At 35.4% G+C, this 13,954-nt stretch overlaps 1 protein-coding gene across 1 annotated transcript in view; it reads left to right on the forward strand.

Annotated features, from left to right (window-relative positions):
* Nucleotides 1-8,054: 8,054 nt before the first annotated feature.
* Nucleotides 8,055-13,954, forward strand: part of LOC128855313 (facilitated trehalose transporter Tret1-2 homolog) — a 54,576-nt gene continuing 48,676 nt past the window's right edge. The window contains exon 1 of the mRNA XM_054090114.1: nt 8,055-8,425. Coding sequence (XP_053946089.1) covers nt 8,354-8,425 — 72 coding nt within the window. The 5' untranslated portion in view covers nt 8,055-8,353. The remainder of the gene's footprint in view (nt 8,426-13,954) is intronic.

Consider the following 13,954-nt stretch of genomic DNA (forward strand, 5'->3'; position numbering starts at 1 on the left):
TGACATGTTTACTTTTTATTTCGTTCACTTTTATTCTCCATTTTTTCAGCCACTTTTCTAAAAGTCTGAGATATTTATTTAGCTCTCCAGATGCCAGAGACGGATCATTTTGAGAACTAAGCACAGCGGTGTCGTCAGCGAATGTAGATATAGTCAAACTATCGCACTCGGGCAGATCAGAAGTATAAATTAAATACAAAATTGGGCCTAGTACACTGCCTTGAGGGACACCAGCTTCAATTTCATATTCATGAGACACATAATCGTTGCATTTTACTCTGAATTGTCTGTTTGTTAAGTACGACTCCAGAACTTTGTGTGTAATAGGTGGCAAACAGCGTTTTATTTTATGTATGAGACCCTCATGCCAAACTTTGTCAAATGCCTGTGCCACATCTATAAAAATTGCTGAACAGTATTTTTTAAGTTCAAAACATTTTCTTATTTCCGCAGTTAACCGATTTACTTGCTCGATTGTCCCATGTTGTTCTCGAAAACCAAACTGATGTGGAGGGATTATATTACGTTCGTTTAAAATCGGCATCATTTTGTTTCTCAAAACTTTTTCAAATAATTTTGACAAACACGGCAACAAACTGATTGGTCGATAGGACGATGGCACATTTAAGTCTTTGCCCGGCTTAGGAATCATTATTATTAAAGACGTTTTCCAGCTCTTTGGAAAAATGCCTACCTCGATGATTGCATTAAATATTACAGACAGCACAATTATAGCGACTTGTGGTATATTTTTTATCATTAATGGTGTTATTGCGTCATAACCTGGCGCCTTTTTCACCTTAAGATTCTTGTTAATAACTGCCTGAATATCTTCAGGAGCTATGTTGATTGGTTCTGAGTTTAACGATGCGTTGCCACTACTTTCTTCTAGTATTTGTTCATTTGCAGAAGAATTTGGTTGGAAAACATTACTCAGATGATCGGCGAATATCGACGCTTTATCTTCAGCGCTACGAGCCCATGTACCGTCAGGTTTTCTTAGGGGGCTTTGTACTTCTACTGGCGTCTTAATGGTCTTAGCTGCTTTCCATATAGAAAAATTTGTGTGCTTTGTATTGGATAAGCTCTCAATATAGTTTTTGTTTTTACGATCTTCGTCCAAGTGAAGTGCACATCGCAGTTTTCTATTTGCAGCAGACAGCCTTTGCTTAGCACCAGGGGATCTGTTTTGTTGCCATTCTCTTCTTAACCTTCTTTTTTCCAGTAGTAGTCCTTCAATTTCAGAGTTGGAAACATTTGTGGCAAATTTTGGACCTAATTGGTATTTAGAGTGATCTAAAGCTGATGTCATCACAAACGTGAAGTCATCAACAGATTTTTCAATTTCAGCCTCGCTATGAACTACAGGATTTGTGTTAATGTGGCTGCTAATAAATTTTTTGTACTTCAACCAGTTTGTTTTATATTTAGAGTCAATTGCAGAGCCAGGTATATTAGCGTAATAGGTTAATATTACTGGGGAATGATCTGATGATAAATCATACGACGTTTCTGTAGTGACTGAGTTTCGATTTATATTTCTCGATATAGCAAAATCTATGAGGTCAGGAACTTTTTTAGGATCAGAGGGCCAATAGGTGGGATGTCCGGGAGATATGACATCCAATTCGTTTTTTCGATCAATTAAAGTCTTATATAACTGCCTACCTTTGGGATTCACTAATCGAGAGCCCCAATACGTGTGTTTTGCATTATAGTCTCCACAAGCTAGAAAACGTTTCCCCAATCTGCTAAAATATTCCTCAAACTGCTCTTTTGTAACAGCAAATCTTGGTGGACAATAAACTGAGCTAATTGTTAAATCACCATATCCGACCTCAAGGTGAATGGATATTGCCTGCAGATAGTCTTTTGCAAATGCATCTAAAACGTAGTGTCGTATTCTATTCTTTATTAGGATGCCTGTACCGCCATGTGCTTTACCATCGGGGTGATTTGTAAAATGGAACATATATCCAGGAATATTAAAATTATATCTATTTGTGAGATGAGTCTCAGATATCAACATTATGTCAATACAATTTTTTTGTAAAAAATGGCAAACTTCTATTTTATTTTGGTTTAAACCATTTGCGTTCCAAAAAGCCATTTTTAAATAACTCATTTCTTTGCCAATAGTATTTGAAGCATTTGGTTCTGCGTTCTCACAAGCTCTTGAAGAGTATTTTGCATGGAAGACATAATGCTGGTAATATTCTGGTTAAAAGCGTTCATATTTTGGGTAAGTGTATACATTATACCCTCCAAACCTCCAAAATTCTGGGGAGCACTAGCTTGTTGGGTACCTGATTTTACAATATTGGCATATGAGATGGCTCCTGACTGGAGTGGAATTTCTTGATTTTGTTGCTGAATTTTTCCTCCGATACCAGAAACTGTAACGCTTGTAGGTCTGGTAGATGTTGCTACTTCTGTGTTTCTAAATTCAACAATTTCTCCTCTCGCTTGCTGCTTTCTCTCGTTTAACCTTTTCAACAAGTCTTTATAAACGGCGCACCCTCGATAGTTTGCAGTGTGATCACCACCGCAGTTTCCGCATTTTCTACTTAGGCCTTCTTTAGCTGCAGTGCATTCGTTAGAACCATGCTGATTACCACATGCAACACACACTACAGGTAGTGTACAGTAATTCTTTGTATGGCCAAATTCTTGGCAATTTCCGCACTGTACAGGCCCATTACGCTTGAGGGGCTCCTCCACGTGTATTCTTCGATTTAATAAATATCTCAAGGAATAAATGGGATGCGTTTCATTCCCTTTCAACTTCCTTGTGTCAGGCTCCAACTCAACCTTGAACATTGGTTGTGGAATTTTATTTTTGTTAAAAATGTTAACGACGCTCTTGGTTTTATACCCGAGCTCTTCCAGGGCCTCTTTGATTTCTTTGGAGTCCACAGTGTGCTCAATACCTTTAAAAACAACTGAAAGTCCCTTGCTACTTTTCAATTGGTAAGTATAAAAATTTTTATTGCTTTCCTCCAATAGTTTCGAAATTTTCCTATAGTCAACCTCGTTGTATATGACTATTTTAGTTTCATGGATATGACCTTTTCTTATCGGAACAATGTGGAAATTATTTTTCCCAACTGTATCAATAATTTGTTTCACCAAATTATTAGAACTATGTTCACGAAGGAATATTGGCGGTGGTTTAAGTGATTTTTTATTTTCATTCGCATCTACAACTTTATCATTGTTGTCTTCACTTAAAATAGCAAACCTGTTGCTATTATTATTGGTACTGCCTTCGACTACCTTTTGTTTTTTCATAGTTGGAACTTGTTTTTCAGGGCTTAGATTTCTTTTATTTATGTTGATGTAACGAAGTATACCAGATTGAACCTTTGGTATTGCACCCTTTGATTTATTGGTATTATCGATACTTAATTTCTCACTTGTTATGCTCTTCTCTGTTTTTTGCTGTATATTTATTTCTTTATTTTTAGACACCGTTGTTGTAGTTGTTTGTGTGTTTTTATTCCCATTGATTTGTGTAATGTCCAAACACTGTTTTTGCATGATTTCGTGCGTTGATTGTAATTCTGTTTCTTTTTCACATAACAGTAACGCGGGAGAACAAGAGCGTGTTCTAGCTGGTTTTACCGTTAAATAATTTTTATTGATATTCGTATCACTTTGATTTTTTTGCAATTCTTGAGAATTTAGAAATATATATGCATTTCTGCCGTTCGTACTGAGCCTAGTAGTCTCCTCTTGAGAAGACATATGCTCCACTTTTCACTATATATTTGTTTTTTTTTTTTTTTTTTTTTTTTTGTTTTTTTGTTTTTTTTTTTTTTTTGTAGTAATATATGAACAATTGTTTAATTTTATTTATTCGCTGATAACTTTATCCGGCCACTCTAATTAACGAATGAGGATTCTTTCACCATTCGAATTAGTACAAACTTTGTGAAATTTTCACTTTAGACACAGTGATTTTAAAATGTTTAATTATTCGCTTAAATGTTCACTTGCTCGACGTTCTAAGGTTGCCACGTTTAATAAACTAGAAATGAAAAAAAAAAAAAATATATATATATATATATGAACATTTTTTTACTGGTTGACACTGTGCGCCGTTACCAAATAGGCGTCCGAAATTAATATAATATTCGTATAATAAAACCAAAACCGAATGATATAAACGATAATTGCGCAAATTTACTAATAAGATAAAATGACGATAATAGTCTATTTAGCACGCGTTAAAATAGCACCACAACAACTACAACACAACAACACAATTATTTGCAAGCATTACATATCACAATACTCAATAATGCCAGTATTCAGACAGCAGTCAGCAGTCAGTTTGATGAGCAACACCTACTAGTCTAGTCTCACTACTGATGAATGCGCAATCATTAGAGTGACTACTGGCTTGACTCGAAAAAATTTCTGCTGAAACCTGCGTAGTACTGTTAAGTATACAATTTGAGTTTCTTCATAGAATTCGAATTTCTTTATATAAAATTATATATTAGTCAAAATAAATAGTATTCAATGGATTTTCCAGAAGCATCTAGAAAAAAGGAATAACGCCACAATGACAAGTTTAAACTTCACATGGAATAACTTTTTTGAAAAGAAGGAAATAAAATGAAGTGTGAAATGGAAAATGCCTCAATTAGTCTGTCGAGCTGTCCCAAGTCATGTGGCGCAGGTACATATGGGGATGCTGCATTTTTTGAGAATGTTGACATTTTACCAGTGCAATGCATAAAGAAAATTTTTAAGCTCCCAAGCTGTTCGCTTACTTATGCTATTTATTTAAAGACAAGCCACATTTACACGCTCAGAAAAATCTTTAAATATGAAGCCTTGAGGCTCCCACGTCTCCTAACAAAAATAGTTTTAAAAATAATGGCTTTCTGGTCTAAGGTTTTAAACTAAACACTAAACAGTACGGTCAAAATATACAAAGAACTTGACCATAGTTTAGGTCAAAGCTATTTTAAAGATTACATAGAAGAATTTAAAGTGTCATGGGTTTTTAAGCCAGAAGTAATTGCATTATGCTTAATAGCCTCTACAATAAAAACTGCTCTTTATATAAATTAAATGAGAAGAAAGAATAAATGGCTGCCCTTGCGAAGCCCTACTTGGACAAATATTCAAGATGCATCCGTTGTGATACCATACAGCGGAAACGAGAAGGGAGGGATGAAGGAGCCTTACGACGATGGCCAACGATTGCTAATTTACGTTCCTTCATTATCCGCGTTAAGCTATTGATGAACTTCACCAGATGTGTGATATTTCAACTTGCAATATCTGCATGTGCAGCGAAAAAGTGAGAACCCAGATGTCAAAATCTTTGCCCGACTAGAGCGGGGCAGCTGAGAAGAAGGTGCTGAGATGATTCCATTTTGCCCTCCAGACAGCTTCTGCAAAACGAACTTGAAGCAATGCCAAGTCTCACCGTATGGACATCTAACGGTAAAGATAACCACCAAATTTGAGAGCTACAGCTTTGTTAGCCTTAGAAGTTCACTCGAGCGCCCTTAATCTATCTGTGGCCAGAAAAATCTCGCGACTTTGCACGATTGCGCACTAGCCAAGCACTCGCTGAGTTGATGCGAGGGCAATTTTCTCAGGAGCAGAGTGAACTCCAATCCTCTCACTTTGCGATGAAACAGTCCCGAGGGTACCTAGCTAGAAGTTTCACTCAATGCCACTGTGACCGGGAACCGAAAGGAGCCGCATATCAAAGTGTTCGGATGCAATCGAGAGAGAAGCCAGGTATTCCCCGACTAATTTCGAATGCACAAACAACTAGTACAAAGCCCTAATTGCTGATTGACTGTCGGAGTATATATTTACATTATTTACAGCAATTATCAAGGTGAGCGACTAGTCCACTGCTTCCTTATTTGCGGCTATCTTCGTTTGAAAAACACTAGAGTGGTCCGGAAGCCTAAATTTCAGCTTTATGGGGAGTTCCTCGCAGAATACTCCCCCGCCAACTCTTCCGTCCAACTTCAAGCCATCTGTAAATATGTTTGCCTTGCTCTGTCTCCAAATGTTGCAAACCCCGCCCACTATTCCCTTGTGGGAATATGAGAAGGAAAAGTTCCACGCGGACCTAGTGTGGGTGATTCAGCACCATGGAGATGAACTCAAAGTTTTTAAGAGTGCTAGAGTGTCCGTAGCTTAAGTAAATGAGAAGGAATCCAACATTTTCTTGAACGATGCGCAATATTAAAGCAATACCGCTGTACTTTCTCTGGAAAGAACTTCCTTATTATAAATATAATTTATTGTATTACAGTTTTGTAAATAAATATGTAAACAAATTTTACAGCAGACGACTTTTAAAGACATTGCCGTATATTCATTTAAATGAAGTAATATATGGGCTGAAAAGTCCCGGACCTAACATATAGATTGCACTAGTTTTATGCATTCACCACTTTTTCAGTTAGTAATAACATTAAAAAAAGGGCTGTTAAAATTTCTTGCTATTGTATTCATTAGACTGGCTTTTGATGGGTAATAATACCAAAATACCGCTCAAGCGGAGCAATGGCTTGAAAAGTCTTTTGGTGACTCCACTCCATCAGAAATAAAAATAAAACTATGATTTTCTGACTTCAAACCTAGTCGTAGAGACACCGATGATGCACAACGCAGTGGTGGTCCAAATGAGGCGGTAACAGCAGAAAACATCCAAAAATTCACAAAATCGTTTTGAATGATCGAAAAGTGAGTTAACTGACTTCATAGAGATATCAAAAGAACGAGTTAGCTTTATACTGCACGATCATTTGACCATGAGAAAGCTCTGTTTAAAGTGAGTGCCGCGTTTGCTCACTTTTGACCAAAAACAAGAACGTGTTGATGATTCCGAGTAGTTTTTGACTATATTTAAACGTAATAAGCCGGAATTTTTGCATCGATATGTAACAATGGATAAAAATTAATCCATTACTTCACTCCGGAATCAAAACGATCGTCAGCTGAGTGGACAGCAACTGGTGAACCTCGTGCAAAGCGTCTGAAAGCACAACAATCGGCTGGTAAAGTTATGGCCTCGGTATTTTGGGATGTGCCACGTGTAATATTCATCGACTATCTTGAGAAGGGAAATACGATCAACAGTAGATGTTATATAGCGTTATGGGTGCGTTTGAAGGTCGATATTATAAAGAAATGTGCGCATATGGCAAGGAAAAAAATATTGTTTCATTAAGACAACGCACCGTGCCACAAGCCAATCAAGAGGAGGGCAAAACTACATGAATTGAACTTCGAATCACTCCCACATCCACTGTATTCTTTGCTAGCGACTACTGGCTCTCAGCGACTACTGGCAGTTCGCAGAACTAAAAAAAATGCTCTCCTGTAAAAAAGATAAATCATTCTACAAAGGTGGTATTGAAATATTAGAGCGGCGCTGGAATGATTGTGTTGTTCTTGATGGATAGAGCCAATTTTGAACCAAAAAAAAAACGTTTTTCTGTGTTAGGCTCGAAACTTTTCAGCCCATGTATTGTTAATAGTTAGATAATTTGCTTATTATTTTAAAAATAGATTGCAAATAAACGACAAAAAAAAAGACAAAAAAAAAAAAAAAAAATGTATTACTTTTACTCACTTACACTTAGTTATAACAGTTATTTTTTGCTTAAAAATATTTAACTACTCTTTCCAAAATATTTATGGTTTCAAATATTGTACACAGGTCGTCAGACTCCAGACTCAATAGTCGCGACTATCCACTAATAGTAACTAACTATTGACTGTTTCTCTTAATGTTTCGCGTCTAATGGGTAAGTCACACATACATAAGTATGTACATATGTAGCTAATCTATGTTCTAATGTTACTGTTCTACACGCAAACATGCGTACATACATACTCGTCCGTTATCATACTAGCATATGCTGGCCGATTATACGTATGTATATATGTACGTATATAGTAGTATGTTAGTACTTGCGCCCACCTCTCAGCATTTTAAAAAGTGCGCGCGAATTGATTAGTTAGTAAAGTAGTAGACTGCCTTTAGGATGCGGTTAGCATCAATTTCAACCATATTCGTGCAATACTTTCCTTATTTAGTATCGCATTTACCTTAAGAACTTTAGTTTCTCATTGACTTTTGCGCTGTTCTCATTGACGTAGTGTTGCTGCGCGGTGTGAAAATATTATAGAGGAGAAAGTGGCAACTATCTCTTTGTGGACTTTTGAAAGGGGTGTGTGACTTTTAAAGATTTTAAGTGAAGGCCGAGGAGGCCAAATATAAAAAGGATATTTGTTTATTAACTTTGTTCAATGCGTTTGTTGTTTGTGTTCAGAATTAAGAATAAATATTGAATGCAATAAAATGCAGCAGAAAGTTGTTCCGGCAAATAATGGCATATCGGCAGATGTGCTAAAAGGAAGCAGTCAAATAAAGGTGAGTGATTTTTTTTTTATATAATTTTTTGTTTTGTTTGATAATTTTCGCGTTTTTTAATATACAATTTTGAAAATTAAAAAAACAAATTTAGTAGACAATTTTTATTCGTTTTTTTTTTGTGAGAATTAAGCGAGAAGTTTAAGTAAACTTTTTTGATATTTGCTCTTAAATCGAATGCAACGAAACAAAAATGTGGGGAAGTGGAGCAAAGTAAATCTAAAAAAAAAAAAATTACGTTAATTTGATTTTTTAGCGAAGTTTTCGGGGGTGTTGGGACAATTTCTGGTGGAGCTCAACTCCCGTTGCAACTAACTGATCGGCTGAAGGCCAATTCCAATGCAATGCGCCAACAGCGACAATTTGAAGGTAGAGCTCCTTCTTTTTTGGCTTGAGGGAAACCACGCCGCTTTATTTCGTGCCCACAAAAATTCAGTTTAAGTATTATGTCCGGCTGAACAACGTTTTGGTTACCTTTGGGAAAGAAATTCTGTTTCCTGAGTTTATTTGTCAGCAACACAGCTCAACAATGCATTGATTTAAGGGGACAGATACCTGTAAATGGCCATATTTTCCCTGATTTTCATTAAAATTATTTAAAATGAAGAAGTCAATACATTTTTTTCAAAATTGGCATACTGTTTATTTATAAAGTAAAATAATATAACATTTGTTTTTTATTTTAATCATTTAAAATGGCGGATGTACACTCAATTCTTCCAGGAAGGTCGCAGAGGGACTTCCCAATCGCCGGGCATTGTAACATCGGCGTCAGTGACCTGAATACCAAAAACCAAAAATTTGTTTGCTTATTAAAATTTCCAATTGAGTTAAAACAAAATGGAAAAAAATTCGCGGAAAAAAATGCTTCAAAAAAAAAAAATTAATTTTGGGGCGAATTTTCCTACTATTTTTGCTTCGAAAAAATTATTTTTTCGAAAACTTGAAACACATAGAAAGTAATATCATAAAAAAGATGGGTGCACAATTTCAGGTACATCGGTCAATAACTTTTTGAGGTATCGTGTCCGCCAGTTCGAAAAATGTAGATTTGAGAAAAACGCGTCAAAAGTTTGAATACATGAAAATTCCTCTCCCAGCGCTCGAACGATCTATAATATAATTAAGAAATACTTAAATTTACGTTCTAAAAATTTGTATATTCTTAAAAGATTATATTAACACTTTATGAAACAAAAAAATGTTTTTCGAAATTTTACAGCTATCTGTCTCCTTAAAAGGACTAAAGAACTCCAACATTCTACTTTCCACTCTTAGTTCAAATCTTAATTCAATAAATAATCTTTGGCCCGTGCTATCGATCTAAATTTGTCGTCATGAAATAAAAACAGCTGTATGTGAGGCCTTATTTTATTCGTAAGGGTAATGCTTGTCATACTATAAGGGATATGACATTGGTCAACTGTCCGTGGTGGCTTCGTACCTTGGCATGTATCTGAGAGGTCCAATTCTCATTAATTCTCCGGCCCAGATCTGGCAGAATTTGAGTAATGGGCAGAGTTGTGTTGGCTTTCGGGGCATCGGTTGACAAATACTTAAGATGTGGCGTGAAGTTTGAGGTTGAGGCCTATTGAAGTAGGTGTTTTTTATGTTATATATCATATCTACTGCTGTTCAGGATTTGTATAAATATGGGAACCCGTTTATATGGAGACGCCGACGGACTGTTGGCTGAGCTAATCAAGCACGGCAGTGAAGAGCTGGTAAGGTGCATGCTTCAGCTACTATGCAAAATATGGTCAGATGAAAGTATGCCTGCCGATTGGAATTTAGGTGTGAAAGGAGAATCGACACACACCATGTTTTCGTCGACTTCAAAACTGCATTCGACAGTACAAAAAAAGTTGCCTACAGACCGGAATGTCAGCAATTTGTTATCTCGCAAAACTAATACAGCTAAGCAAAATAATGCTGCAAAGCAATGCCGTCAGAAGGACCTCTCTGAACCGTTTGATACCAGAAGAGGTTTTAGATAGTGTGACTCGCTGTCGTGTGACTTCTTTAACCCGATGCTGGAAAAGATCGTGCGAACCGTAGAACTTAATCGCTCAGGCACAATTTTTTTCCAAACTGGATAAAGAAGCAAAGCGAAAGTGTCTGGTAGTGAACAAGAATAAAACGACGTACCTCAAGGCTCGTCCTACATCTTGATTAAAAAATAAAAAGAGGTTGTCTGTAAAGTCGGTTTACTGACGATAGTTTAACGTGATAACTTCATAAGAAAATACTGATTGAATGGTTGCATTTTTCAAAAGAAAATTTTAATTTTATTTGTTTGATAGATATTTTGTATGGATATAGAGAATGAGTTAACATTAACATAACATAATATAACATAACATAACATAACATAACATAACATAACATAACATAACATAACATAACATAACATAACATAACATAACATAACAAAACATAACATAACATAACATAACAAAACATAACCTAACATAACATAACATAACATAACATAACATAACATAACATAACATAACATAACATAACATAACATAACATAACATAACATAACATAACATAACATAACATAACATAACATAACATAACATAACATAACATAACATAACATAACATAACATAACATAACATAACATAACATAACATAACATAACATAACATAACATAACATAACATAACATAACATAACATAACATAACATAACATAACATAACATAACATAACATAACATAACATAACATAACATAACATAACATAACATAACATAACGTAACGTAACATAACATAACATAACAACATAACATAACATAACATAACATAACATAACATAACATAACATAACATAACATATCATAAAGCATTCACCAACAGCTTTCATTTGATACCCATATTGTACATACACAACCAAAGGTTACCCGGGTCCACGTTTTGACCTATATCTCGAGCCCTATTTCCAAAATAAAATATAATCCATGTTACTCGTGGATGATGTAGCTTTCGAATGGTGAAAGAATTTTTAAAATCGGTCCAGTAGTTTTGAGCCTATTCATTACAAACAAACAAAGTTTTCCTCTTTATAATATTAGTATAGACAACATATCTTATAAGGTATATGGTAAATATTAAAATACATTTTTTCCTTCATATATAATAAAAAAATTAATAATTATAACATTAAAACAACAGGTATTATTAACAAACTTGGTTTTATTTTAAATTCTTCAAGTGAATCAAATTAATAATAATCAATAAGAAGGCATATGCAAATACAAATACGTGAATTTATATATGTACATATGCGCATATACATACATATATACGCTCACTTAAGTAGGAGAGAGCAAGATGTCGAACGTTGCCGTTCGTTTGCTTTGTTTGCTTTGTCGTTCGTTCCGCGCTTTCGCTTGCAGTTCATTCAATGCAATGAGCAAGGTAACGACAAATGAGCAAGGTAACACTAATGAGCAAGGTAACACTAAAGAGCAAGGTAACACTAATGAGCAAGGTAACACTAAAGAGCAAGGTAACACTAATGAGCAAGGTAACACTAAAGAGCAAGGTAACACTAAAGAGCAAGGTAACACTAATGAGCAAGGTAACTACATATGAGCAAGGTAACACTAAAGAGCAAGGTAACACTAATGAGCAAGGTAACTACATATGAGCAAGGTAACACTAATATGAGCAAGGTAACACTAATGAGCAAGGTAACGACACATTTTTTCGTGCGTGCAGCCTGTTAAATCGAATTATAAGACGTTATCACTTCAAAAGTTCCCGGAATATATGCAGAAATTTTGGAATACAATGTATTTCTAAAAAGTGGTATTATCGCCTTCAAAGTATGATTCAATCATAAGTATAATTCCCATCAACTGCAGCTCTAGAATCATTTCAGTCATCAGCGCCGTCTAAGATTTTTCCGTTACTTACTTTCGGTTGCTAAAACGCGTTTCCCGTAGTGGTTTTTTGACTCGAAAGAACAAAATCGCGGCTAGCCATATCAGGTGAATTCGACGGCTATTGGATGGTATTCGTTTCGGTCATGGTAAAAAATCACGGATAATGGTGATACTGGCGCAAAAGCCGCGAGTTCTTCTCCCACTCCTTTCTGTTTTTGCGAATTTGCTTCACTCATGTATGAGACGTTTCGCCCAAATAGTAGTTCTTATTAACTGTCTTACCTTCTAGCGAAAATTTGTGGTTCATAAAAACCGTGAGCACTGCCTTCTTTTTTGACTGAAAACGGCGAGGTTTCCTTGGTTCATTCGGAGCTCTCCCCTCACTTGCCTGATGTCTGGATGGCGTGTCGTACTCATAAATCCACGTTTCGCCTTCAGTAATGATGCGTTTGATGGATGTTGGGTTGGATCCAGTTCCTTTTTTGCATGAAATTCAGGTTATTGGGGACAAACTTTGCAGGAACACGGCGCAAACACAAATCATTGACTATAATGTCCTGAACGGATCCATAAGCAATGTTCAAGTCCTCTGCCAGCTTTCTGATAGCTAATTTGCAGTTATTGATAAAGTTTTATTTTACATTTTTGATGATTTCATGAGTTTTCGACTAAACAGTAGGATTCATTAGAATATCATTAACGGCACAGTTTCTCAACATTAATAAGGTTTTTCGCATCATTCTATATATTTTAAACGCAAACTTTGATACAAACTAGTTGTTGTCAAATCCATTTTTAAAATTGAGGTAGATTTACTCACGACGACGTAACTTTTACACGACGGAAACTTTTTGATCCATGTGGTACACAGAAAAATGTCCAGTATGAAATCATACCGCTTACAAATAGTCTGAAGAGATGGAGTATCCATTTTATATGTAGTTTGGAACTCATTGAAAATTTTCATAGGTTTGAGTTGACGGCGAAAGCTGAAAATTATAGAGTAACGAATTTACTGCTTCTACTGACATTGCATAAATTATTTTACGTTTTCGTCTTCTTTCTAACCGATTTTATTGAAATTTTAAACGAAACATCGTAAGACTATTGCAAAATTAATTTCTTCAATAAAATAAAAGATACCATCGATTTATCGAATTTTTTTAGCCCCCTCCTATATAAATAAAAAAAAAAAGATTTTTTGGAATTCTACCTTGTAGATATATACCACTAAAAATTAATATGTTTCAAAAAGCAAGAAATAAAGGGTTTCCAATAAGAGGTGTTATTTTGATATTCAAAGAAAAATGCTATTTTTTAATATAAATGTATATAAAATCGAATGTTTATTTTATTATAAAGAGGAAGGTATGCCGTTAATAGAGAAAAATAACATCAGGCAAATTACCACCACGATCACGCTTACAGGACAATATCTTTTTCATGAAATTTTCCATAACCGAATTGCAAAGTGGCTGCCCTATGTCGTCGGTAGCCTCATGAATTCCATTTTTGAGGTCTTGAATCGACAGTAGGCTGTTGGCGTACACCTTCTCTTTCACGTAGCCCCAAAGAAAAATATCAGAAGGTGTTAAATCACAAGATCTCGGTGGCCAATTGTGATCACCCC

This window comes from Anastrepha ludens, chromosome 2 (genome assembly GCF_028408465.1).
Source record: "Anastrepha ludens isolate Willacy chromosome 2, idAnaLude1.1, whole genome shotgun sequence".
NCBI classification, from domain to species: Eukaryota; Metazoa; Arthropoda; class Insecta; order Diptera; family Tephritidae; genus Anastrepha; species Anastrepha ludens.